Source organism: Mytilus californianus, unplaced genomic scaffold (assembly GCF_021869535.1).
Source record: "Mytilus californianus isolate M0D057914Y unplaced genomic scaffold, xbMytCali1.0.p SCAF_6, whole genome shotgun sequence".
Lineage (NCBI taxonomy): Eukaryota > Metazoa > Mollusca > Bivalvia > Mytilida > Mytilidae > Mytilus > Mytilus californianus.
The window spans coordinates 31,024,273-31,051,173 of NW_026262712.1; the positions used below are offsets into that span (position 1 = coordinate 31,024,273).

Below are 26,901 nucleotides of genomic sequence, written 5' to 3' on the forward strand. Positions count from 1 at the left end.
AAATCGTCGTCCATAGTTTGAGTCTACTTTACTCGTATTAATACAACAAAGTCACGAACTCAACGAGATCTCAATCGGTTTCATTTACACTAACACATAATATGTATAAAAAGAAAACATAATCCATTATATTTCATACAAACCTGAATGAATATTAACTACAAAAATACAAAGATTATCTAAAGCGTACTTCTAGTTTCAAATCGAGAGATAAACAACATATTGCTCCAAGAAAATTTGAACACGGTTGTTGCTGGTGTAGATGCATTGTCTATCTTGTCAAAGATTGTAAGTATTACATATTTATTAATTTTAATACAAATACTGTACGACACAGGATTAATTATTTCAAACTAAAAGAAAAGGCCTTAAGTATTAGATAAAAGAAATTAAAAAAATTAAAATAAAAAAAAAATATAATGTCAAAATTTAAGTTTAATTTCAAATCTCAACAAACCGTCTATAGATTCTTTTTTTCTTTCTATAATTTGATTCGATAATAAGGTGATGTAATTAAATTTATTCATTCTTGATAGACTGGCATGAGTGCATATTTTCGCATATTTGATATAAAAAAGAGCAAACTTTTCCAAAAAGATATACAATTTAGATATTTATTATTCCCGCGAGACATTACTTTATATTTATTTAGTATTTGAACTAAAATTCAGCAAGTATTTCTTATCAAACTCATATTGTCTCTATAATTTCAATATGATAATATTTGTTTCTTTGTTCCTTAGGTTCAAGGAAAAGTTGGAGAACCATCACTCGAAAAGGATGCCGTTACTATGGAAACAGTTCTAGGACACCTATCAGCTGCCTTCTTGTCATCCCAGAAGAATAATTTGGACACATCAAGCTTTGCCGCAAAGAAACAATCTGAAACAGGAGTCTTTCGGAATAACATTGATTCATCAGAATGCTTCAGTGTCGATGCAAACGACATCTACACAACCTCATTAATGTCAACTGACTTAGAACCATGTGACAGCGACGACCAATCAGAACCAGAGATAGACTATGAGGAGGAACTACTCTCTAGAATACTATACTATGGCCAGTACGAAAATTCAGAGGCAGCCGTTCCACCAGCTAAGACAATTTCTGTTCCACCTTCTTCGTCTACGCCTCTAGCCTCATCCACTATGATAGAAGATTGTTCAGAATCCATCCTTAGAAACAACAGAAGTCGTAAAAACCGGTCTACACCGCTTGCCTCATCTACCATGATGGAAGATCTTATAGCAGATATACAACAACATAACCAGGAGACAACTAGTTCCGGAAGTATCATGACATGGTCTATTGATAACAGCACAAATACTGCATCACTCAAAGAGCACTACCATAGATATTTTAATGTCGACAGCAACAATTCCTACTCAGATTCAGACACCACTGGTATGTCAGCTAGGTTATCAAGCACATTTAACTCTGATGACAGCTTTTCCAGTGACGATGACTCAGAAGTGACGTCATCGGAATTCTGGAACAGAAATCGCCATTTGCCTCGTACCAGTACCAGTGTTAATCTCAATGAGATGACCACCAATCCAGCATCTCTAAAGAATTGCCGGAAGAAAAACTCAAATAGTAAACAACCACTGTCGAAACTGCTATTCTTCATCCGGGGAATCAAAAAGAACATTACGAGAAGAACTTCTTCAAAGGACAATAGCAGACGATAAGCCGGATTTGTACTAACTTTGGAAACACTTTTAAGTCTATAAAATAGTGCTATATTGTTAAGTTTATACGTATACGTGAAATAACTAAAATGAAAATAAATATTAATTTAAGAATACTGGGTTTCTTTGTTTGTTTGATTGTCTGTGTGTTGTTGTTGTTTCAATCAAGGACTCAAGTTAGTTTGGTTTAGCTATTATGTGTCCTTCAAGTCAAAATAGTAATTTCACATTATTAAAGCAGAAATTTTGGTATCAGCAGGTTATCAATTAAAACAAGCTATGGATTAATAACTATAGATTTGATGATTATAAGACAAATTTTAGATCGTTTTTTCGCTGATTTTATGTACTTTCTAGACAAATGTGCATCACTTTGTAAAGAACTAATTCAGTAATTTTTCAAAAATTAAAAGAGAAAGATGCATTAGTTTTTCGGTTTTTGGTAATAGTAAAACTAGACAAATTTGTATAGTATTACAAAGTTTGACCAAAATCTGTCACATATAAAAAAGAAGATGTGGTATGATTGCTAATGAGAAAACTCTCCAAAAGAGACTAAATGACACAGAAATTAACAACTATAGGTCACCGTACGGCCTTCAACAATGAACAAAGCCCATACATAGCCCTTTTTGCTGTATCTCGGCCTTATTATTACCTCAGTAATATACGTTCAAAGTTCACTATTAGTTTTCCGATACGAACAGTTTCATATACAAAAACAAAAATTAAAGAGGGAATAAAAACAATGTAACAGTAGACCACGGTTTGTCTTCAGAAATTGCTACTACACCATGCAGCCGGGGTTCCAACCTGAACATTAGCTCATGGCTCAGTAGCCGGCATCTCTTTCTTTCTTTTTTTCCACATATCGTTTCATTACCATAGCAGTAAATCGATTTGATCGCGAATAATTTCACGTGAAAAAGTGGTCTACAAGCAAAACCTGGACCGATTAATTCGAATAAACACGATCTCAAGCGGACACTGATATAAGCAATTCACCAAAGTTTTATGAAAATTGGTGAAAGCGTTTTTGAGTTATTTCCCGAAGTGTTGACGATGGACAGACAACGGTATACCATAATACGTCCCGTAAACGGGCGTTTGAACACTCGTATAACATGTAAAGGTGCAAGTCGGCAGCTTTGTCCCTTTAACGATTTTAGTGTTGATTGCATTTCCTTGGTAAAGGTATATAGGCCAACGGAGGGTTGTCTCATTGGCACTCATACCACATCTTCTTATATCTATTAACGGTCAACTTTATTCAATTATGCACTGAAAACATAAATTAGTCAATTTGACCAATTTAATTGGTCATTTTGACTGTCCTCTAGATGACAATGCACTTTAATCATTTTGACTATGCTCTTTGTCGTTTGACTAGATGGGTAGTCACATTTGACTGAGTAGGGTGGTAATTATGACTATGTTTGGAAGTCAAAATGACCATATGTTATACTCGTTATGACGAATTTGATTGTTCAATTGACTATGCACATTTGTCAGTTTGACAATTGAATGCAGTCCATATGACTTATTGAAATAGTCGAAAGTGACCATGTTGTTTAGTCAACATGATTACTGTGAATAGTCACGACTGTTAGACTGTTATTTTAATTTGTGTTGTGTTTTTTGTTCCACCAATTTACTTTGTGTGTGTTTCTATCCGTTTTGTACTTTTATGTTTCATTCTTCTGTTATTCTACTTTTTTTTTGTTTCTCTTCCATAGGATTGACAAATACATCTGGAATATAATATCATTAAAAATTGTTGTTTTGGTGCGCATAAATGCTTGTCATATAAGAGAGGGACGAAAGATACCAGAGGGACAGTCAAACTCATAGATCGAAAACAAACTGACAACGCCATGGCCAAAAAAAAAAAAGACAAACAGACAAATAATAGTACAGATGACACAACATAGAAAACTAAAGACTAAGCAACACGAACCCCACCAAAAACTGGGGGTGATCTCAGGTGCTCCGGAAGGGTAAGCAGATCCTGCTCCACATGTGGCACCCGTCGTGTTCTTATGTTATTACAAATCCGGTCAATAGTCTAAATCGGTAGGTCACATTCGTGAAAAGGGCAGGGTATTGTAGTTACGACATAAGGAACATATCCGATATCATCTGTGAAACGGTTTTTCCATAACGGTCAACCAACTCGTGATGGCGTCCGTAAAATTTACGAAGGGATGATTTCAACTTCACCATTTGGAACTCTTGGTTTAATAGCTTCCTTGTGAGCAGCAATCCTCTATCAAGGAAATCATGATAGGAAATACAAGCCCGGGAATATCGTATCAATTGGGAGATATATACTCCGTATGCAGGCGCTGCTGGAATGTTGCTACATAGAAATGGAAAGTTCACAATTGGGAAGCTGAAATCATCTCTTTTGTCGTAAAGTTTTGTTTTCAACCGACCCTCATTGTCAATTTCTAGATTTAAGTCAAGATATGAGGCAGAGTTAACTGTATCTGTAGTATCCTTTATCTCTAGTTCGATGGGATAGATTCGTTCCACATAGTCACCAAATTTTGTATTATTTAGTGAGAGAACACATATGGTACAGGGACTTATCTGTTAAAAAATGTTGTTAAATATTATTAGTATGGTATATCAATAGATGTCTTACTGTCCTTTTGTCTATAGCTAAGATAGTCTCATTGCTGAAAATGTCACTTTATAAATATTGTTCGTCAGAAGCGCTTTTCTGGATTTATCTTTATCAGAAACGCTAAGACTTAAACATTGAAAACCAGCTTGTAAAAAACGAATTAACGTCAGAAGCTATAAGAAAAGCTAAATTTATATATTCATCTATATTATCAACTTCGTCTGATTTTTCTCCATTTGTTCATTCAAACGTGTAGCCGCAACTGATCTAATTGAGCTACACAAAAATGACACATTTTAAAGAAAGTTTCAAAGAGTGTAAAAAAAATGGAAATATAGTAGGATTCCAAAATGAGGAAACTGTTCATGAAGAACACAGGATACAGATATTACAAGAGTACACGAGCTTTAGGGGTCCTCGGTGGCCGAGTGATCTATATAGTTGAACTACTGTATCACTATAGCCTGTCAACACCAAGGTTGACTCCAATCTTAATGGACTATGATTATCAGTTTTCCTAACTAAAGTCGGTGGTTCTCTCTGGTTTCCTCCACCATTACAAACTGACCGCAACGAATGCTGAAAGTGGCGTTTAACATCAAGATTAAATCAATCACGAACTTGAATGTCTCGTCTGCTGTACTGATCGTGTATGATTAAATTCTTTAAAATAATATTTTACTCTATCATATACAATTAACAGAATTAATGAACCATGAGGTAAGATCAGATAAATATGTTACTAAATTCTTCCACAGATATAAAGATTTGGTTTTGAAGTTTGGTTGTACCTGTAGAAAACTTATTTCAAACGGGAAATTTAGAAACGATCCTGGTAAACTTATCGATCCTTTAAATAAACTTATTCTAAAAGGTTACCAATTCAACACTGTAATTAGATCATTAAATATTGTTTTTATTGGTACTAATATTGATTTTGTTATCAGTAGATCAAAAGCAAACTAAATATTATTGTTATATACATATACACATTCATGGATCTACAATCTGTCGATACCTGTATCTTGCCATTGCACAAGGTCATGTTTTTCTCCGACTGTTTATGACGTCTTTACACTGAATCCATTGGATGTTGGATGTGTACGGATGGATAATTTAGTCTTAGATGCATGATTTTTTTTATTAGTTGTTAGTGGCTTTGAACTAGCTGTCAGTAACTGCGAGTACTCTCAGATCTGTACTTAGTGTCTTTTTGTTGTTTGGATGTACAAGTATCCGGCCACGTCCACTTGTATTTGTATTATTTGTATTTGTATCCATCTGATGAGTTCAGCCTCTTTCAACTGATTTTTATAGTTCGTTCTTATGTTGTACTGTTACACCACTGGCCCAGGTTAGGGGGAGGGTTGGGATCCCGCTAACATGTTTAACCCCGCCACATTCTGTATGTATGTGCCTGTCCCAAGTCAGGAGCCTGTAATTCAGTGGTTGTCGTTGGTTTATGTGCTACATATTTGTTTTTAGTTCATTTTTTGTACATAAATTAGGCCGTTAGTTTTCTCGTTTGAATTGTTTTACATTGTCATTTCGGGGCCTTTTATAGCTGACTGTGCGGTATGGGCTTTGCTCATTGTTGAAGGCCGTACTCATTGGAAATCATATATACCACATCTTCTTTTTTATATGCAAACCATAAATAAATTCCGTACACCAAATATCGTTGACCTGCTGCTTATAATATCGGAGAAACAGCTAGACCTAACCACAAAACTTAACATTGTTTATGCTTTTGTACATAAATCAGGCCGTCAGTTTTCACGTTTTAATTGTTTTACATTTGTCATTTCGGGGCATTTTATAGCTGACTGCGGTATTCGGTTTGTTCATTGTTGAAGGCCGTACGGCGACCTATAATTGTTAACTGCTACATCGTTTGGTCTCTGGTGGAGATTTGTCTCATTGGAAATCATACTCCATCTTCTTATCTTTATATTGACTAATTCACCATGACATGTGAACCGGTCTGACAAATATACACCAAATGCTGACCTATTGCTTAGGGTATATTAAAAACATACCCGACTGAGAATTAACACTGCCAGACAGACATGTACACCTTGCAACCATTCCATACACCTTATATAGTTCCGACTTATTGCTCATTTTATACGATGGCTTTACCATGAAAAATTAACATTGCCTAATGAGAATAAGGTTAAGGTACGATGCAACCTGCAAGTCAGACAGCTTACAATCATTCCTTGAACCAAATATAGTTGACCTAGTGCTACTAGTGTTTAAGAAACAGACCATGAAAATGTCAAGGTCAGATGAACTCCCCCAGACAGACATGTACACCTTACAAACATTCCATACACTGTACCGTATAGTTGATTTATTGCTTATAGAATATGAGGAGACCATGCAAACCATGGAAAAAAACGTTGACTAATGACCCATGGAAATGAGGTCCCATGAAAACGAGGTCAAGGGTAAATGATACCTACCAGACAGACATGTACACCTAACAATCATTCCATACATCACATTATAGTTGACCTATTGCTTATAGTATTTGAAAAACAGACCAGAACACAAAAATTTAACATTGACCAATGAATCATGAAAATGAGGTCACGGTCAAATGAAACCTGCCAGATTGATATGTTCATCTTACAATAATTTCAAACACCACATATAGTAGACGTACTGCTTATAATATGATAGAAACGGACCTATGCTATGCAGTATGGGTTGTGCTCAATGTTGATTGACTGTTGTTTAACGCCACTTTCAGCAATATTGGCTATTTCGTTGCGGTCCGTTTTTATTGGTGGAAGAAGCCGGATAGCCCGGAGAGAACCACCGACCTTCGGCAGGAAAACTGACAATCCTTGTCAATTGGATTCGAGCGCACATGCCACGCGCGGGGTTCAAACTCATCACCTCACTATTGATAGGCTAGTGATATAGTAGTTTGAGCTACTTAGCCCACTCGGCCACCTGTTCATTGTTAAAGGCCGAACGGTTACATATAAATGCTTACTTGTACTTCATTTTGTCTCTGGTGGAGAGTTTTCTCATTGGCATACTACCACATCTTTTTCTGTCTATTCACTTCATTTTTACCATTCATCACTGATCAATGAAATGAGGTTGAGGTCAGATGAACTCTTGTCTGACGGACATGTACCTTGCAAGGAACGATTATACCAAATATAGTTATCCTATTACTAATAATAAGTGAGAAATTCACATGACAAAAAACTGTACATTTTGAGCAGTCGCTGAACCATGAAAATGAGGTCAAGGACACTGCACATATGACAGATGAAAGCTCCGTAATATAAGGCATCTATATAAAAGGTATGAAGCCTCAAGATTTTCTACCCTCTAAAATATAAAGCTTACTACAATTAGTTTACGTTAGCCGCCGCCAGATTGTAATCCCTGTCTTGCGTTTTCCGACTTTCGTCCCGGGCGAGACAAAAATCAAAAACATAACAAAAAATATTTAATATACAGGAATCATATTAACAAAATAAAGTTGCCAATAAAGCAACAAATCGGCACTATCGTCTCTGTTTAAAACAGTAAAGTGCTGATTTTGCATCATGCACCATTATCCAAATTCGTTGTCATCCTCCATAACCATCTTGAGATCGATGTCCTGTATCCATCTAATTTTGGCCTGAAAAAGAATAATATCTGATGAAATTGGAATTTAAATTGGGTGTACGTATGAAAATGAGTTATATTTTAGATGGCCATAGTACTTCTACAAACAATTAACAAATCAAGATGCCTTGATATGCTCTGCAAATTTACTTATGAATTGAATGCTTCTTTTTATAATTTTAAAGGGTTGTAAAAGCGTTGCTTGAAGCGCATTTTGTATAAAACGCGAAAGCGATTCATATTAAAAATGTGCGCACGATCAACGCCTTTACAACCCTATAAAATTATAAAAAGAAGCATTCAATTCTTATACTAGTAATTACACTTTTATGCTACAACCATGTTATTGGGAGTTATATCAAGCTGTTTGTTTGTTTGTTTGTTTTACTGTGTAGTAGACCATCACGGATAGCAAGTGCAATCATAGATGTTGTATTTTATAACTGCTTTTGTCCTGAGTGTGCAAGAAATATTAGCTACTGAACTTTAAGCAAGAAACAACTGTGAAAAGGTCATTATATAAAAAAAATAAGCATTAAATCTATTTCATGAAAATAAGGTCACTCAACGTGAAGACTAGCCAGAAGGACATTCACTACGTATAAAAACACCATGGAATTAGTAATGTAACTTAACTGTACACCTGCTTACTTCTTTTTGAAGTAGAACATTCAATTCAAGCAAAATTCTATTAAAATCAGTGTCTATCAAAGTTTCTTTTCAAATAGCTACATGGCTTTTGATTGTTAATGTGAATGATTGCATCTCATTGGCGTGTGCCCCATATTTCCGTTTTAATATATATAAACTCATCATAGATACCAGGATTAGAATTGGGTACGCTAGATGCGCGTTTCGTCTATAAAAAGACTCATCAGTGACGCTCGAATAAAAAAAGTTAAAACTGCCAAATACAGTACGAGATTGCGTGAAAGAGCGTTGAGGAACCAAAATTCCAAAATGTTTTGCTTCGCCTCAGTTGACAATGTTTTCTCGGGGTAACAATCTGCTCTATCACCCTCTCAGATATGTGTTATTTATATATTGACAGACAGCATCCAACTAAAGAAGTGAATTACAGGCTCCGGACTTGGAACAGGTACACACTGAATGTGACAGAGTTGAACATGCAGTCTCTTGTTTTTTCCGTTCCTATCTGTCTTTTTTCGGGTAAATAATGCAACAATAACATCACACGTTTCTGACTCTGAGAATAAAATCAATATATTTTAATATAACTTTTTTCAGAGACAAGTTCCTGTGCAATTGAGCAATAAAGAAAGATAAATCGAATAAAAAGAGACACCAACATCATCAAATAAAAAAGAACGAAAAGAAAAACAAAGGTCCACAAAGCACTATACAGAAAACTAAAGATTGAGCGACACGAAACTCACCAAAAAACCGGGTGATGAACCCGGGTGCTCTAGAAGTCCGACGCACGTTTAGTGAACAACATAAAATGACAAAAGTCACGGCTTTCTGTCTTGTTGCCATACTCTTAATTGTGTTATGCAAGACACTCCAATAAACCAGATTATCATTCAAAGAACAGCTTAATCAAACGGTAAGTAAAATAAAAATCTTCTCCGATATGTTGTTATTACGCAATAATGGCTGTCACTTCGGGTTTTCTTTGATAAGATTCATATCTCGTTTTTCATCTATTGTTTTCATCATTAATTAATCATGCCTCGTTAATGTAACGTACTTTAAGCTGTAAAGTGCATCTGACGTATAAAACTGCATGTGAAAAATACATTTAATCCCGCTGCAAATGTTTGCACCTGTTCTTAGTCAGGAATCTGATGTACAGTAGTTGTCGTCTGTTTATGTAGTTCATACGTGTTTCTCGTTTCTCGTTTTTATATAGATTAGACCGTTGGTTTTTTCGTTTGAATGGTTTTACACTAGTAATTCTTGGGGCCCTGTATAGCTTGCTGTTCGGTGTGTGCCAATGCTCCGTGTTGAAGGCCGTACCTTGACCTATAATGGTTTACTTTTATAAATTGTAACTTGGATGGAGGGTTGTCTCATTGGCACTCATACCACATCTTCCTATATCTATATACCAAACTCACAAATGCAACGTAGTTGTATTAATCGAGTGCATCACAGGTCTAAATATTCCTGAATCCTGCCTGGACGCGACTGGCGTTTTATTTTCGGGGAGGGCTTTCCATCATGGGGCGACTTTAGAAGGATTATGTTAGTACATTTTGCGTCATAGTAAAAGCCCACGATTGAGTTGATATGAGTGATATCAAGCATTTAGTTTGTGTTATGAAGAATCAAAACGTAAGGCTGGGGTACGGGAGGAGAGGGTTTTGACATTTCTTCCCTTGAATAGTAAATACTCCGCCAGTCACAGTCGAATGAGCTAATGGATCGGCCTACGTAATTAGCTCGGTATGTTGCGAGCACTAAATTAGAACACAAGGATCCATTCATTGGTTCGATTACCGGAAGTGACAATGTTGCAGTTTTCTAGTGAGAATTTTGCTCCACCTACTGAAAGTTCATTGCCCGATCGAAGACGGCCGAGTATAATTTAGGCCAAACAAAAAAGTTTGTATGTTTAAGTTTTTCCATCTTTAGAAAAATAGGAGGCATTTTGTGGCATTAAAAAAAGGGTAGAGAGGGAAATCCCTACTTTACCTCTCATTTATTTTGTCCCAACTAATATTTACTTTTTGTCACGATTTTGTTCGTCTGCAATTGATTGACAGTTGAACGATCCAGTTACGTGATTTACTCTTTTTACTGAAAACGTGTAGAACATCTGTCAATCATTTTTGAGTCACTTAATTTGATCTTGGTCAGATGATTGACTTTTAAAGAAGTATATAATCTGTGGTCGCTTTTTGTATAGTTGTTGAACACAATCATAAGTTAATTTTATTTCAATAAAATAGTTTGGAATTCTTTAAAATTCGTATTACTTTATATAAAAGGGAACATTGGATATGCTTTTTTTTAGGGAAAAAACGATTACAGTTTTCTTTAACAAAGAAGCTTAATGAAAATTACAATATATTTCGGAAAATTGTCTTTTCAATCATCGATGATGAAAATTCAATTAATTGAAATTAGTTAAGATCTTACAGAATATTAAAAATTATGTAAGGACTTAATTAAAAATCTTTTATTGAATTTAGAGTAAAAACGATGAAAAATATAGACAAAAAAAAAGAAGCAACAGCATGCTAAATTATCGACTGTACCATTATCAGGTCGATATAGTGAAACAGCTTTAGGAAATAGATTGTGACTCTTATATAATATTTACATTGTGGAAGATTAAATTCAATTTTGCAATACAAGCTGCTGCTTTTTATTTATTTTTTTTTCTTGTTCGCGTTTTGATTTGATGTAATAAATTAATGTACCATAATCATCATGCCTTTTCCATTTGATACATAATGACCCTCCGGGAACTCCTCAAATGTATCAACACCCACAGGAACTAGTTAGTGATTGTGTAGGATATAAGAATCAATTAGCATGTCAGTGTTTTACCAATTGTTCTAATCAAATTAAGTCGGGTTTCCAATAAAGTAGCCAGTATACATTGGCATGCATCTAGCACGGCGGATCCATGATTATTGAAAAGGGGGCGTAATTCCAGAAAACTGAATATATATCGCTGACTGGAGCTTTTCCAAATTTTTTGGGGGCAATTTTATGCTTAAAAATGATACATTTTCCAATCTAGAGGGGGGAGGGGGGGCAAAAGATTTTAAGTCGAACATTCCTCGTCACGAACGGGATCTTAACTCACAACCTCAGAGTTGGCAGAATAGTCATCACTTTAGATTAACTATTTCGACCACTTGGTCTCCGAGGTCCCAGTTACGATGTTCGGATGACCAGGTGTGACACTAAAATTCCATCAATCATTTCATCTTCTAAAAATACTTTTTTATCACTATTGGGAAACTTTTATACAATTATCTATACGAAGTTTATAGACCTTGAAAGTCAACACAATATTTTCTTATATATTTCTACATTTCAAACTCATTCTGATGCTTTGATCTTATTTTGACAAATTTAGGCCAAACTATCTACTTATAACGAAATATCATTTCCAAATTTCGCTTTTATTAACATGATTAATATTTGAAACAAAAAGAATCGTATTTTAAATTTATTGTCTAAATCGTAGCTAATGCCCATTTTAGACCACTTCAACTTCCCAAGTTTTCTTTTAATTTCTGCACGTCCAATTTCTTATTTGATTGATTGATTGATTGTTAGTTGCTTAACGTCCAGTGGCAAATATTTCATGCATATTCAGGACGAATTTTCTTATTTGAAATACAGTTACTAAATTTTTTTTCTGTTTAACAGTTATATCACTGAATTGCGTAAATTTATCATATCTATCACTTAGCCTATTTACCTATAATTGAAGGTCACTAACCCTTTAACATGTAAATGTGTATTTAAATGTTAAAAATACATGTGAAATGTGTAACAGTAAATAATGAACTATGGGAGAAAACGTAAATGGCATCTGGAGTCAGGATGTGGGACAACTTTGTACTTTCTCTCACTCCGTTTTCGCTTCTTTCTATCTGTATTTTAATTCTTTAATTTTGTATTCAAGTCTACCATAGCCCTTCGAATCTTTTTTTATATTATCATATCATTGCACACAAAATAAACAGAAACAATCAGTTGCGGATCCAGGATTTTAAAAACGTTTGGGCTGGGACATGTAAAAAGTCTATGTATTAACCTATATGTAGTCCCATAAGGGGTCCTTCCCCCTACCCTAAAACCCCATAAGGGGGTCCTTCCCTCTCCCCTAAGACCTCCTCCGACAATGCGTTTTAAATTAACGAATATTTTCCGTCCATGACTCCCCACTCAGCATAATGATCCAAATGTAGGACAGTGCATGGCCTTGCAACATTAAAACACTAAATTAATTGCGTCACTCGAGGAGAATGCATTATAAGAATTTTATTTATTTGACGTGTTTGATAAACTACCGTTCTATACAATTTCAAACGCTTGTACATTTCACCGACGTGCTAATCCAAATAATTAAAGCATGCGCGCAAAAAGGGGGACGGATTGTGGTAAAAAGATCAATGCATTGCAGTAACTGTCTTGCCATATGTACTTTTCACTGTTACGTCAGCCCTTGTCAAGAAAGTGAATAAATATAATAAACATGTGAAATTAATGCGACTGATGACAGATAAAAAATCGAACGAAAACATTCGACATCTGTTACCAATTTGTAAACAATTTTCTCGTGATATCCGAGGTGCATATGTTAATAAATTCCTTTCAAATTAGACATGCAGCAAAAACATACCTTCGTTATTTTCCTTCTTTTTTTGTGTCTTTTTGGTTCTGTGCATTATTCATCAATTTTTGAGTGGCTTTTCGGGTATGGCCTGCGGGATCTGGGTGTACGTGTTGTTCCGACTCCTTTTTCGTCCGTCCTTTGCCCCCGTGGTGACCAGAAATTTTGTCCTGTTGAATATTATATTCATCATATTCGTCCAAATACTTTTCATCTGCGTCAGCCATTGTGAGAGCTTCTACGACTTCAGTATTCAATATGTTTATATCGACTATAATTGAAACGTGGCAGGTGACTTCAGTTCACTTTGTTTACAATCGTGACTAAACATCAAATATATTTCATTGGATCGCACTAGACCATATGTTACATTTCCCGCCAAATATAAAAACTTTTCCAAATTACATTAAAGACGGATACCAACACTTGGACGGGAAATTATGAAAATAACGAAATAGGTGAAATGATTAATAAGTATATCAGTCCGCAGATTTCACAAATCTTTTGGTCAGTATTGATTGCAGTGCGTAAAAGATTGTATATATTATATATATTTCGGTTTGGTCACTTTTCACGTAATCTGTGATTTAATCAAATATCTAGTTCCCCCAATATATTGTAACTTATCTATTGGTTGCTAGGTATACAACAAATCCTATTAATATTCCAATTACCATGACGATTACTATGAAAAAACAAATTAGTCCAAATCTTTGCTGTACTTGTCTTCGCTTGTCCGGCAGCAAAATTTCAATCTAAAATTTAAAACAAATGTTCTTGAAAAATCACACCAGACATGTCCGTTTTATTGTGCGTGGTTTGAAATGTAGACACACATATACATGCAAGTCTGGTTATGCAACTTGTACTACTAATTGCGCTCGGCTAACTAAATTCATATTCAAAAGAGATACGTAACAGGCTGGTCAAAATGAAAGGGTATGGTCAAAAGAGAAAGCGTTTCATTTTTTACTTTTCCTGCGTATTAATTTTTAAATGCCAATCTGCCTAAGAATTAGGCAGTGGTGAAAACATGACAAACAAAAACTGGCTTAACTTTACATTAATTTAATTTCAGAATGTATAATGGTGCATGAATATAAGATTCGTTTCCTTTCCCTGTTCTGGTAATTCAAGATATTATTTGGTTAAAATAAGAATTAAAGGGCGATAACTCTGTAATTTGCTATCATTCTAACCAAAATTTATCTAGATATTTCTCGAATTACCAGACACGCCCCTGCTACTGTTTCTAACTCAGGATGAGAGTACTTTTAAAATAGGGTGGTTAGGTCGGTGTTTTTTTTCGGCCCTGTTTTGAATTTTTCTAAATTGTCCGATTCTTACAAAGACTGGCACTTAACAACATATAAATGGCGTCTTTTCCCAACTGAATTATAATCTGTGATTGATAAACGTCTAACTATAATTTTATTGATTTTATAAAATTTTGAGTTTTTCACAAAATAATAAATAAGAAGGACGAAATATTAACCAATTGAAAACCACATTTTGTCTAAAGTAAAGCTAAATGTAGTCTTTTTCAGATACATTTTTTTGTTGTTTTTGATTCGATGAAACATTTTACGAAAACATAAAACTTTTATTTTGTTTTACAATTATCACAAACAGTAATGTGTAGCTCTGAATAACTTTTTGATGTCATGTGTGTATAAAACTATATATAGTTTTTTGATATTAAAGAAATCGAAGTATAAAGTATAATACGTATATTTACATTCCGTAAAAATAAAATTCCGATATAACTACTTTAAACGACTTGCCCGTTTTGAAACAGTTACGTGAAACAAATACATGTACTGTACACCTTACAAGGAACCGAATAAAGGAAGACAAAAGTAACCAGATGAAATGAAGGGTATTTTAAAAGAGAAAGAAGCAAATGAAAAGAAGGAAGAAGAAATAGTTTTAAGGATATTATCATCCCCCTAAAACATATAAGATAACATTAAGGGCCGTAACATTAACAGAATCAACTTTACTGCCGAACAATTTGAAAATCTCAAATGGAAAGTTTATACTAGACTAAAAGTACAACAATGTAGTAAACTCAAAAAAGTAAAAAAAAAAATAAATAGCCAAAGCCGGGCACGGAATAAGAGCTTTGCAGGAGGAAGACACAACTGTTGCTTTTATTCCAAGTTTTACATAATACTAGCGATGAAGCATAATGTGATGTGGCAAATAAATAGCATACTGTCTGTTCATTAAATATTTGTGATAACAATGTTTACATTTCCGTCTGTGCATAAATATTGTCTGATTATGCAGTGAACCTTTCTGTCAGAGTGTGGTTTTTAGTGTCAATTTCTATACGTCAAATATCTGACGATTTATAAATAGTACGCATTTCTTTTGCATGACATTATATACTACTAGATATTAAGTATTTTCTGAGTTTATTTAGCTTGGGAGAAGGATTGGGAGAAGGAAAGACGGAGGAAACAGAATAAATGAATCTGTTGAGAATCGGAACTGGTAAAGGCAGAGCAGACGTCAATAAAATGAGTAAGGATGGTGGTGTAGCGGTAGTATATGAAAATGGAAAGAAATCAACGAAAAGAAATTAAATGCTACGTTAAAAGTCGAAAAAATAAAAAATGAGACAGATAAAAAGGAAAATTAAAATCGAAATGATAATACTTAATTAACATTTCTATATCCAAATAACTCATAAATTTGAATCTCCTTACCGTTTCATGTTTATTCCCAAGTACAATTTCTGTATCCATTCAAAATTCAAAAATATTTAATAATAACGTATAACAGAAAAGTTGACTCGGTCACTGGACGTGTGATGTTAACTAATGAACAATTTCTACGTGAATCTAACCGTAAAATTGAAATTGGTGATTAAAACCATGCTTCGAGGTATAAATGCTGTTACACAGTAATAGGGACTTAAACAACCTTTGCGATACCCATCAATTAATGTGTATATTAAATGATCATATCAAATCGATTTAACATGATATAACGAACATACGAAATTTGATCTCATGTTCACATAGACAAAATATACATACCGTAGTCAATAAAATGTTTGTACAATGCGAAACGAGATTTTAAAATTGTTTACACATTTTTCAAAAGAAATACCAATTAAACGGTAAAATCTCCATTTCATTATACGATAAAGTAAATTTAAATTCACGAGGGATATTTGCAATAAAAGTATTGAAAAAATGAATTATAATTTAAAGTTTTACATTTCATTAGTGCTTTAAATTCTATAGAAATTTGACACTTCGTTTCAATACCATTTGAATGTAAACTTTATGAAATGTGGTATGATTGCCAATGAGACAACTAACTATCAATGGACCAGAGACCGAAGGACGTGGTGTTTAGAGTCTAATCTATGTTCAGCCTTAAATATGTGGCCTTTTCTCGAATCTGTGTCACGTGACATCATGAAACCCAAATACGTGCACCTTTATTTGATCATGGAAGTAATATATAATACTTCCATGATTTGATCAAATCTGTGTCCTTTTATATATTCGGTAGATTTTCAATGTGACGTCACAGAACCAAAAGCTGTGCCCTTTTATTTCACCTCAAATAACTTTGACTATTTGGAAATCAAGGTCTCGTTCCTTATTTGACGGACATAAAAAAGTACTATTGATAGAGCTAAACTATAGCTTTATCCTGTTTTGTTCTGCCTCCTTTTCCCGGGCCACTAACACCAATCGGCCGAATCCTCGGCTGAATCCGTTACTCTCCTCTAGATGGAGGAACGGAATTGGCCGAATGTAGACAAGTGACATGTTACTGTTACTTAATAGTATCAGTAACTATACTTATCATTATCATCAGGCCATAAATACATGTATAATTTCACTATGTCTCAGTTTTGCATATTTTTATTGAGGACTTATGTCGCGTGAAAGTTTACCCAATATTAATCTAGACTATCATTTTTTAAACAAACAAAAATACTGTAACTCACAATTTTTTTAGCAAACGCAAAAGTGCTACCCTAACACCGTTAACGTTTGTCTCAAATATAACTAAGATTAAACCATCTGAAACTGATCAAACACGTGGCAACAATGGAAGAAATGTAAGAGGGTGATGATTGGGGTTTACAGAATAGAGAATAATGGGCAACAAATATAAAGAATAGATAAAAATTAAACAAACAAATAAAGAATAGAGAATAATGAAGTGCTAAAATATAAAAAAAAAAAAAAAGAATACAGAAATGGAGGACCCCCATCCAGACCTTCATGTAAATGGTGTGACACAATATAAGACAGGACATGGCTATGTGACAAGGACGAAGATTGGAGAAAAGAAAGGACATAGCTATACAGATTTGTTTTTTCTCTTTGTTGAAGGCTGTACGGTTGCCTATTATTGCTTACACCCACTTCATTTGAACTTGGGTGGATAGCTGTCTCGTTAGCAATCGTACCACATGTCCTTATTTTTATATGGTGACGTCTATAACGCAATATATAATAGAAGAATTTTAAAAACGGACACAGATTTGAGGCTAGACATAGATTAGACTATTACATATAAATATAAGGAGATGTTATTAAACTGGCCACTCGCTGATTGACACACCACCACAACAGCGGAACAACAGCAGGGGTCCAGTTTAGACATCTGGTATGATTACAAATGAGACAACTATCAATGCATCAGAGACCAATTAAGGACAAGGATGAAAAAAACGGCTTTCAACGATAGGCAAAAACTATACTGTATAGTAAATATAAAAAAGAAGATGTGGTATGATTGCCAATGAGACAACTCTCCACAAGAGACCAAATGACACAGAAATTAACAACTATAGGTCACCGTACGGCCTTCAACAATGAGCAAAGCCCATACCGCACAGTCAGCTATAAAAGGCCCCGAAATGACAATGTAAAATAATTCAAACGAGAAAACTAACGACCTAATTTATGTACAAAAAATGAACGAAAAACAAATATGTAACACATAAACAAACGACAACCACTGAATTACAGGCTCCTGACTTGGGACAGGCACATACATACAGAATGTAGCATGGTTAGCCATTTAAGAACCCGGCATAAAAAAAAATAATGTGAAAAAACGAACGGCCCGATTCATGTTCACATACAAGACGAAATGTACATAGAATGTACATATAGCATGTTTGTTCAAATTGAAAGTGTAACGGGATTTTAAAATTGTTTATACATTTTTCAAAAGAAATACCACTTAAAAAGTGAAATCTCTATGTTAGTATAGTAGAAAGTAAATTTACTCTCACGGGGGATATTTGCAATAAAAGAAATAACAAAATTGAATTACAATTTGAAATTTACATATGATTAAAGTAATTTAAAAGATATGTATGAATTTTCAATTTTAGGGAAATTCTACACTTCGTTTAAGATACCATTTAAAATTCACCATTTGATTATTATTACAATATATAGACGTTTCATAAGATTCGTCATTTTGATTTGGCCGAGGCATTCCAAAAGTTATGTTTAATTCCCAATAAAGTGCAACATCTATTCCGTGACAATGTTAATATAATGCAAAGAAAACATACGAAAGACTTATATTTTTACTCTTAATTTCTATAGCATAAACATTGAAGTTAAAAGAATTGAATGCTTCTTTTTGTAATTTTTATTGGGAAGCAAAAGCATGTTCGTTAAAGTTCACACATTTTTAGTATGAAGTGATTCCGTGCTTCATACAAAAGAAATTCGGTCAATGATTTTACACCGCTATAAGTTTACAAAAACCCATAAAATACATATGTTAATCTGCACTTTTTTTTTTGTAACATTTTGCTATTTTTCCAAAATTGGGATCGTACGTGTTTCCCTTATTCGTAAATCTCTTTTGAGCCAGATTTCACATCAAATATTTGTTTCGTTTTTTTTCTATACCGAACAAAGGACACCGCTTTTAACTTGAAAACAGCAGTTTATTTAAATTTGTTGTTTTGATATTTAATTAGATAAATAATTAGCAAGGGTAGGAGTTACATTGATACGAACGCAAAAACTTCTGAAAGAGAAAACAGATTTCTTAAAAGTTTGTATCATGGGACAACGCATCTGCTAAAGTTTGTTTGAAGTCTTTTTTCCTTTTTTTTTTAAATCAAAACTCCGTTGTACATTATGTCGGTACATGTTCTACCCTTATATAACAATGTATGAAATAATTTTACTTAGGATATTAACGATCAATGAATGACGATTCCGATGATGACGATTACAATTCAGATGATGACGACTCCGATGCCGATGATGGCGATTACAATTCAGATGATGACGACTCCGATGCCGATGATGGCGATTACAATTCAGATGATGACGACTCCGATGCCGATGATGATGACTATGATGGTGATGATGAAAGACAAGTCGACAAATTTTTAGTTACTAAACTCTTTGTTTCAAATTTTCGACAATCTAGGGTCCCACTTCTGAACATTAATACAGCCCCCTCCCCCGGTGCATAGGCGATAATAGTTAGGAGGATTTCTCGGCTATTCTTGACTGAGTGACTTTTGTAAACAAATAGGACGATTTTTTATAATATATATTTATAGCCTTAGGCTAGTCAGATACATATTTAATCCCTCATAATTAAATGTATATACAGTTTTGATGATCAAAGTAATCTAAAATCTTTACAGATTAAAGTAATAAGTCGATTAGATATTATAACAATTTATGTTAAACTTAACCTTTGTATACATGCGTTTGAAGAAGGCATTAGTGTACGCGAACTTAACTTTACCAGTCTGATATATCAGTTTATATCGGTCAAAAATTTGGGAGAGGTTGGTAAATGGGATGGATTTTCTACATTCAAAGCAAAATATATCATGTTGTATTTTCCATAATAGCAATTAAGTTTATTATAAATGGTATTACTAAGATTTAAAAAAAAGCAGAAATTCTTCAATATTTAGGATTCCGAACTCCAGCCTAAAGCTTTCGGTTGGGCGTTTAAAATTTAGTACCTGGTTATAAAACTGAAATAGTGTGCACAATGTTATGGTTATTTCGGCCCCATATGAGTACTCAGAAACAAGTTTGGAAATGTAATAAGATGTTCCTTTAGGCCGAGAGAGAGAGAGAGAGACCGAGAGACAGAGAGAGAGAACGTAATGCAGTAGATTGACATCGACCAAAAAAGGGGTCCAGCTTCTCATCATAATATAACCAAATTCTTTACTAACCCAGGAACCATAATATGTAACCAAAGCCATGGAATTAGGACTTCATGTACACAACTAGTATTTAAAATCAAAAGTACATATTAAAAAAATGGCACTAAATCAGGAGTTAAAACATTACTTTACCTGACATTGTCGGCTACCAGTTTGTGTGTCTGTTTCAACATCGTCCATGTAAGCTGTCCCCTAGGTTTGGAATACTTTTAAATCCACAAAATGAATGCAGCATCATAAACACAACATGATCACGTGTTAAGTTAGCAATGTATGTGCAAAATCGTTTCTTTTCCTTGCGTAATATCCTAACTGTCATAAGCGATTGAAATGTATCAGAAAATAAGATCGTTATCCGAACACCTGTTGCCAACTTCTTCCTCTTTCTCATTGATTGAGAATTATCCTTCGGTATTGAGTTCGGTTGCCAAATTATTCATGTTGTATAGTGTCAAATTTCAATAGAGTATATGTACCTACAGGTATATCGAGTATTTAAATGCATGCCATTATGATTTTTAATACAAAAGGGTGGATAAAGATCAGATAAAAACAAGTTCTTTTGACATGACCAAAAGTTATTTCTTTCTTTAATGTTTTCTTCTTTTCATCTTCGTTCAGCTTCGCATCTTCTTTTTAATTATTTGTAAACACCCAATTACCTTCACCTTAATTATATATCATAATTCAGGTAATATTTAATGCAATAAATTTCAAACGAGGTTGTGTATTGCATTTAAATACTTTAATGCAAAACATATGATTATTTATCAGTTCGTGTTATGTAACTCAAGGCTGCGTAACGAACATACCTTTACCACTTATTATCAAAGCCAAAAAATTAACGCGAATAATATGCACATGCATTCAGTCAAAACAGGCGGAAACTAATCAATTCATGTCGTGGCAGATCTCATAAACAATAATCGATTTTCTGTATAATATTATTTCTTTAATATTATAATGCATTGTAATATATATTCTACATTAACATGACGCGCGCATAGTTGATATGACGGCGGAGTCTCATCCTACTTTTAAAAGTAAAATGTATAACAATGTACTATACCGTTTCTTCGCATAACTAAAGCAACGTTTAAAATAATTTTGTGTGTGTGTGTGTTTGTGTGTTTTTATATATTTGTTTTTGTTGTTGTTTATATATATATATATATTTTGTTTTGTAAATTCAGGAAAAGGAAGAATTTTTTTCGATTCATTTAAAAAAATGAAGGTCTGATTTTCCTGTCGAACTTTATTTTAGAGTTGTACATTTCCCATATTTGGAAAATAACACAAGCTCTGTGATCCATCATCATTGCGGGGCTTTATGTTCTTTTGAGCTCCTTTTGGTTCCGGGCTCTTCTGATAGGACTACGGGTTCCAATGACAGGGAGAGGCCCCGGTGGCCGATTGATCTTAGTAGTCCAACTACTGTATCCCTATATATGCTATCAACACTGACGTTGTGAGTTCGAATCCCGCAGATGGCAGGTGCGTTCGACTCAAATCTTAATTGACTAGGATTGTCAGTTTTCGGTGGTTTTCTCCGGCTCCCCCAACCAATAAAAACTGACCGACACAAAATAGCAAATAGTACTGAAAGTGGCGTTAAAAGTAACCAATCAATCAATCAGTCCAATGACAGGGCTCCAGACTCCAATGCCGGGCTCTGACAAAACTGTTGTGCAGTGTTATAAAGCCCTACATATTGAAGCTATCTGTCTTAATTGTGTGTGTTTTCACATGTTGATCAAATATTTGGTATTCTCAAGTGTAAATTTAGATATTTTGGGTCATTTTGTTATCCAACATTCTCGGTTCTTCTTTGAGGTGCCAGCAGGGGCGGACCCAGCCATTTTTAAAAGGGGGGTTTCAACCCAGGATAAAGAAGGGGGTTCCAACCATATGTCCCCATTCAAAAGTATTGATCGTAAAAAAAAGGGGGGTTCTAACCCCCGGACACCCCCCCTTTCACCCCCCCCCCCCCCTTTTTGGATCCGCCATTGTTTATTCATTGTTAGAGAATCTTCTGCGACAAGCTTATGAAGAGAAATTTTGGTAAGATCCCTAATCCAAAATATATGCGATTGTTTTTAAGTAAAATTTTGTGGAATTCTAATCCTTGTCTATCTCTTTTTTCCTTTTATTTGACACTCAGGAGGAATGTAAAACAAAACATTTACAGTAGTTGAGCCGGAACTTCTGACCTTTCCTAAGCATCCGAATAAACTGTCAATTTCTAGCGGTCGGCCGGGGATACTTGTTGTTCAATCTGCATGGTCAGTGTTTTGTTGAATGCTGATTGATCTTGATTGTCTATTCTTACTTTTTCTTTTCGTTGTCTTATCTTTCTTTGACTCGTGATTTAATGATTTATATCACATGGATTGGCACTAGTAGCAAGATTTAAGTCTGAAACGGTCATTTTGGTCTGATCAAGTCTTAATCGCCTTGATTTACTGCTAGGGAAAAACGTTAAGACCTATTTAGACTTTCAGACTCTGTTCCGATATATCGTGTTCAGTCAGATCAGTCGGGTCAAGATAAACAAGACAGATTCTTCTAGCGTTCAAATAAGACTTGATTAGATCACGTTCAGATAAAATAAGACCAAAGGTAAAAAATCTGTTTAGTTGCTGTAAGATCGTGTTCAGTCGTGTTAAGATTTTAAATATTTTAAATAAAACGAGCGACACTTTATCTGTGTTTATCAGGGGTTACTCCCCTTTATGAAGAAAATCGGCATAGCTTGGAGGATATTCTTTTGTGGTCTTTTAATGTAATACTGTATATCTATTTCATTAAATAACGTATGCAAACGTACAATTCATTTTTCGCGATAGAACTTTTAACATTTAATTGGTTATATAAGAAAAGATTAATTGTTGTAACCGGGAAATGTGTTAGTCATTAAAACTTTGCAGTCGTGCTTTCTGACATAAAGTAGTCCTGTATTTATTCATTCCGCCCGTAAAGATATAATGACAAGTAATATATTCCAAAGATGTTCTGAAATTTTCTTAAACATTTTTTTGTTTCTAATGTATAACTATATTTCTGATCCATATAGAATTTGTCAAAAAAAATATATTCTAAGTATCTAATTTACTTTATATTTTTAAATATTATACAGATGACATTTGCTTGGTGAAAGTTATTTACATTTTATTTAACGGATTATCTAAGCAGTCAACCGAAACGGGTTGTCATAAACTATCTAAATAATTACCCGTGCAACGCTTATGATGTTTTATCCATGACCGTAAAATGAATAAAGTTCCATGTTTTATCTTATATAAGGATTTACCGGGTAAAATTATTACACTGACAAATAAAACATTATTTTTTTCAAAAAAAATGCAACATGAATAAAGAATATTTTAAGAATTTAATTGACAGTTTATATTTACCATTAGGTGCCTATAAAGACCGATGTCGATACCTCTCTTGATTTTTTTTTTTATCATCAAGTTTTTTTTTAGGAGAATTAATACAAGAATAAATCATATAATAGAAAATATCAAACAACATAAAAGTTAAGAAATGATTGATAAAATCTTGTGTACGTTTTATATTTCTGTTTCGTATCAGATTTTTTTTTTATAACACCAGCGTTACTTCTCATTTAAAAAAACAGTGAGATGTTTACTTGCTTTTTCAGAATTGACCAAAAAGCTATAAAATAACGTAGCGAATTGACCGTAATTATAGATTAGAACTTTGTTTTTCCATTTTGAATTGTTTTACACTAGTTATTTTGGGGACCTTTAAAGCTTGCTGTTCGGTGTGAGCCAAAGCTCCGTGTTGAGGCCGTACTTTTAATCTATAATTGTTTTATACTTTGTGACTTGGATGGAGATGATTATTTGGCACACATACCACATCTTTTTATTTAAAGTAACCGGGAGCAGTTTATTATATTTTCATTTCGATAAAAAAGAAATATGCAATTCAGTAAATCAAATCGATTTGTACCATATTGTTACATTCAAAAGTCTTTAACTGAAGTAAATGATGGATAGAAATACATTATTTGTATTGCATCGCTCCTAAAATAATGTCCAGTGTCAAATATTACACATCGATGATCACTTAGATGTTCAACTGATTCAACAGAAAATTAAACTTAGGACTAGGATCAAATGCAATTCATTACGTTACAATTGTATCCAATATTAATATTGCTAATAACATTCAGTCGAGGAAAAGACACATGTGACATTGATATGCATTGGTTTGTTCTAGCCTGATACGGCGAGCGCGTGTCGACAAAAAAAAGGTCATGTTAACAAGAGAACAATTGTTGTGAATCAGAGCCAAATTGACCTTTGTTCCAACTTTACTCATAAATAATGCGTGCTTGTGGACAAAGGTCACAGACGAAAGGTCACAATTCAGTTTCTGAGACTATTATCTTTGAAAAAGAAAATACTTATTTTTAAAAAAATATTTTGTATGTATCTTGAACTATTGTATATATAAACCAACTCTGTAAACAAATGTATTAAATGAACAAATAATTGTTTAGTAAACAAACTATCAAAGTGGCTTGGTACCTAAACAGCTTTATGGTGCTAAGAAATATTATATCATTTGCATGGTTAAAATTTAATAAATCTTCATTTACCAAGGCTAATAAACAATTTCATAAACTTTAAAAAGAATATATGTAATAAAAATTAATTTTTCAAGATATTTCTCTTAATACGTAAACAATTGTCACTTCCTGTCCTGCGACTTTTTGTCCTGTGACTTTTCAGTGTCCGCTTACTGTTAAGAATAGGACCTCCCTTACCCAGGAACTCCCTTACTAATGGAGAGAAAGCTGTCGGGACTACCAATCCTAAGTGTTAGAGAGAATAAAAAGTACACCAGTCATTCTCAATTTTATATGTTTTGCGTAAAACAAAACGGTTTTAAATGTTGAATTTAAGGATTGCTCGGATTTAAAAAATTAAATCTTTTTCGTTTGCTTTTCGTTAAAATCATCCTGAATATTATGTAATATTGTACGCTGAACATTCAACGATCATGGCCAAGCATGTGTTCTTCAAAATGCAATCTGTAGAAGAAAAAACACGGTTTTAAATCATGAACATTGGAAATCAAGAATCGTGTGTCGTGTTCGACCTATAATCCTTTATTAAATAGTCGAAATTGACTATTAATATATAGTTTTTTTTTGCAACTACGTAACTCTATATATGCGTGCTTTTGCCACTTTGCTTAGAAAAAATATCACATATCTTAATTCTCTTTCAATAACATTTGCTTATTCAATTTGCTACTCGTCTACCAAAAAAAATAGATATTGTTTCATTTTTGTCATTTTGGTTAAGTTCTTGGAAGATCTCTCAGGTAAATATCAAAAATGAGTCCAGAGTTTTGACGGTTGTGAATTAAGGATTAGTTACTTTATGGAACACTTATTTCCTTGGATGGTAGTACAAACTTGTATTTTATCCGTTAAAGTTAGTCTGCCTGTTTAATAATTTGCAGTTTAAAGGAGAATTCTTCGTCTTTTGCAAATAGTTTAAGAATAAAATGAAAATTTGCTTTCGATTGCATTCAGGCAGAGAGAAATATGTTTTGTTATATTTCAGACGATTTTAGTACGGATATTAAACTATAATGCTTAATCTCTTCCAATGTACAAATATAATTTGGAATTGTTTTTTTTGCAAATGGTAGATGAAACTTGTATGTTCTAACTTTTTCAGAGGTCTTTGAAATCTTGAAAATATGACGTTCCCGGAAATCACAAGTCGCTATATAGAATGCTTGTAAAATTCAGAAACTTGCAGTACGCTCATATTTAATACTTTTCTGTTCAAAAAGAAAGTGTAAAATAAGAAGGCGAAAACGGGAAAAAGGAAGGGTTGTTACACGAACACGTTCTTCGCAATTTAATTCTAAACGAATAGTGATTATCTAACTTTTTGTTCAAATATAGAATATACACAATCAAATCTCTAACTTATCCACGCTTGCAACTACCTTTTTATTGACAGGTTTCTGCTGGCATTTGATTGGACAGCAGTTTAATGTAGGCGTGACAATCAATCACATTTATCCAATCAGCTGTCAATTTAGTTGGGTTTTTTTTTTTTTTATATATATAGTGAATTGATCATCAAAAGGACGTTGTTGCTATTGTTGGCCAGGGAATTTCTATACTAATGAAAAAGTCTATGTGTGTGCTTGTCAGATAGAAATAGACAACGCTTATATTTAAGAATTAAAAAGTGATGAAAAAGAAATATTACTATGCTTTATATTTAGACTAATTCACTTAAACTGTGTTATACAGACGAAGAAATAACGCCACGTGTAGCCAGGATAAAAAAAAATGATGATTTTAATTATGCTAAAAATGATATATTATCCAATCAAAGGGAAGCGTACGATA

General features: G+C 33.7%; 1 protein-coding gene and 1 long non-coding RNA gene across 3 annotated transcripts; one reads left to right on the plus strand and one right to left on the minus strand.

Moving 5' to 3' along the window:
• The first annotated feature begins 965 nt into the window (after positions 1-965).
• On the plus strand, positions 966-3,453 carry LOC127705561 (uncharacterized). Its single transcript, XM_052209887.1, has 2 exons — positions 966-1,521; positions 3,428-3,453. The coding sequence occupies exons 1-2, from the start codon at positions 966-968 to the stop codon at positions 3,451-3,453; spliced, it is 582 nt and encodes a 193-aa protein (XP_052065847.1).
• Positions 3,454-7,782: 4,329 nt separating this feature from the next.
• LOC127704804 (uncharacterized) lies at positions 7,783-20,946 on the minus strand. 2 transcript variants are annotated; one of them, XR_007983526.1, is made up of 3 exons: positions 20,622-20,946; positions 13,292-14,037; positions 7,783-7,972 (listed from the first exon to the last, which is right to left on the minus strand). It is a non-coding gene; the product is annotated as an uncharacterized LOC127704804 (long non-coding RNA). The 2 variants fall into 2 exon arrangements; XR_007983527.1 differs by lacking the exon at positions 20,622-20,946 and adding an exon at positions 15,997-16,146.
• Between the last annotated feature and the right edge of the window lie 5,955 nt (positions 20,947-26,901).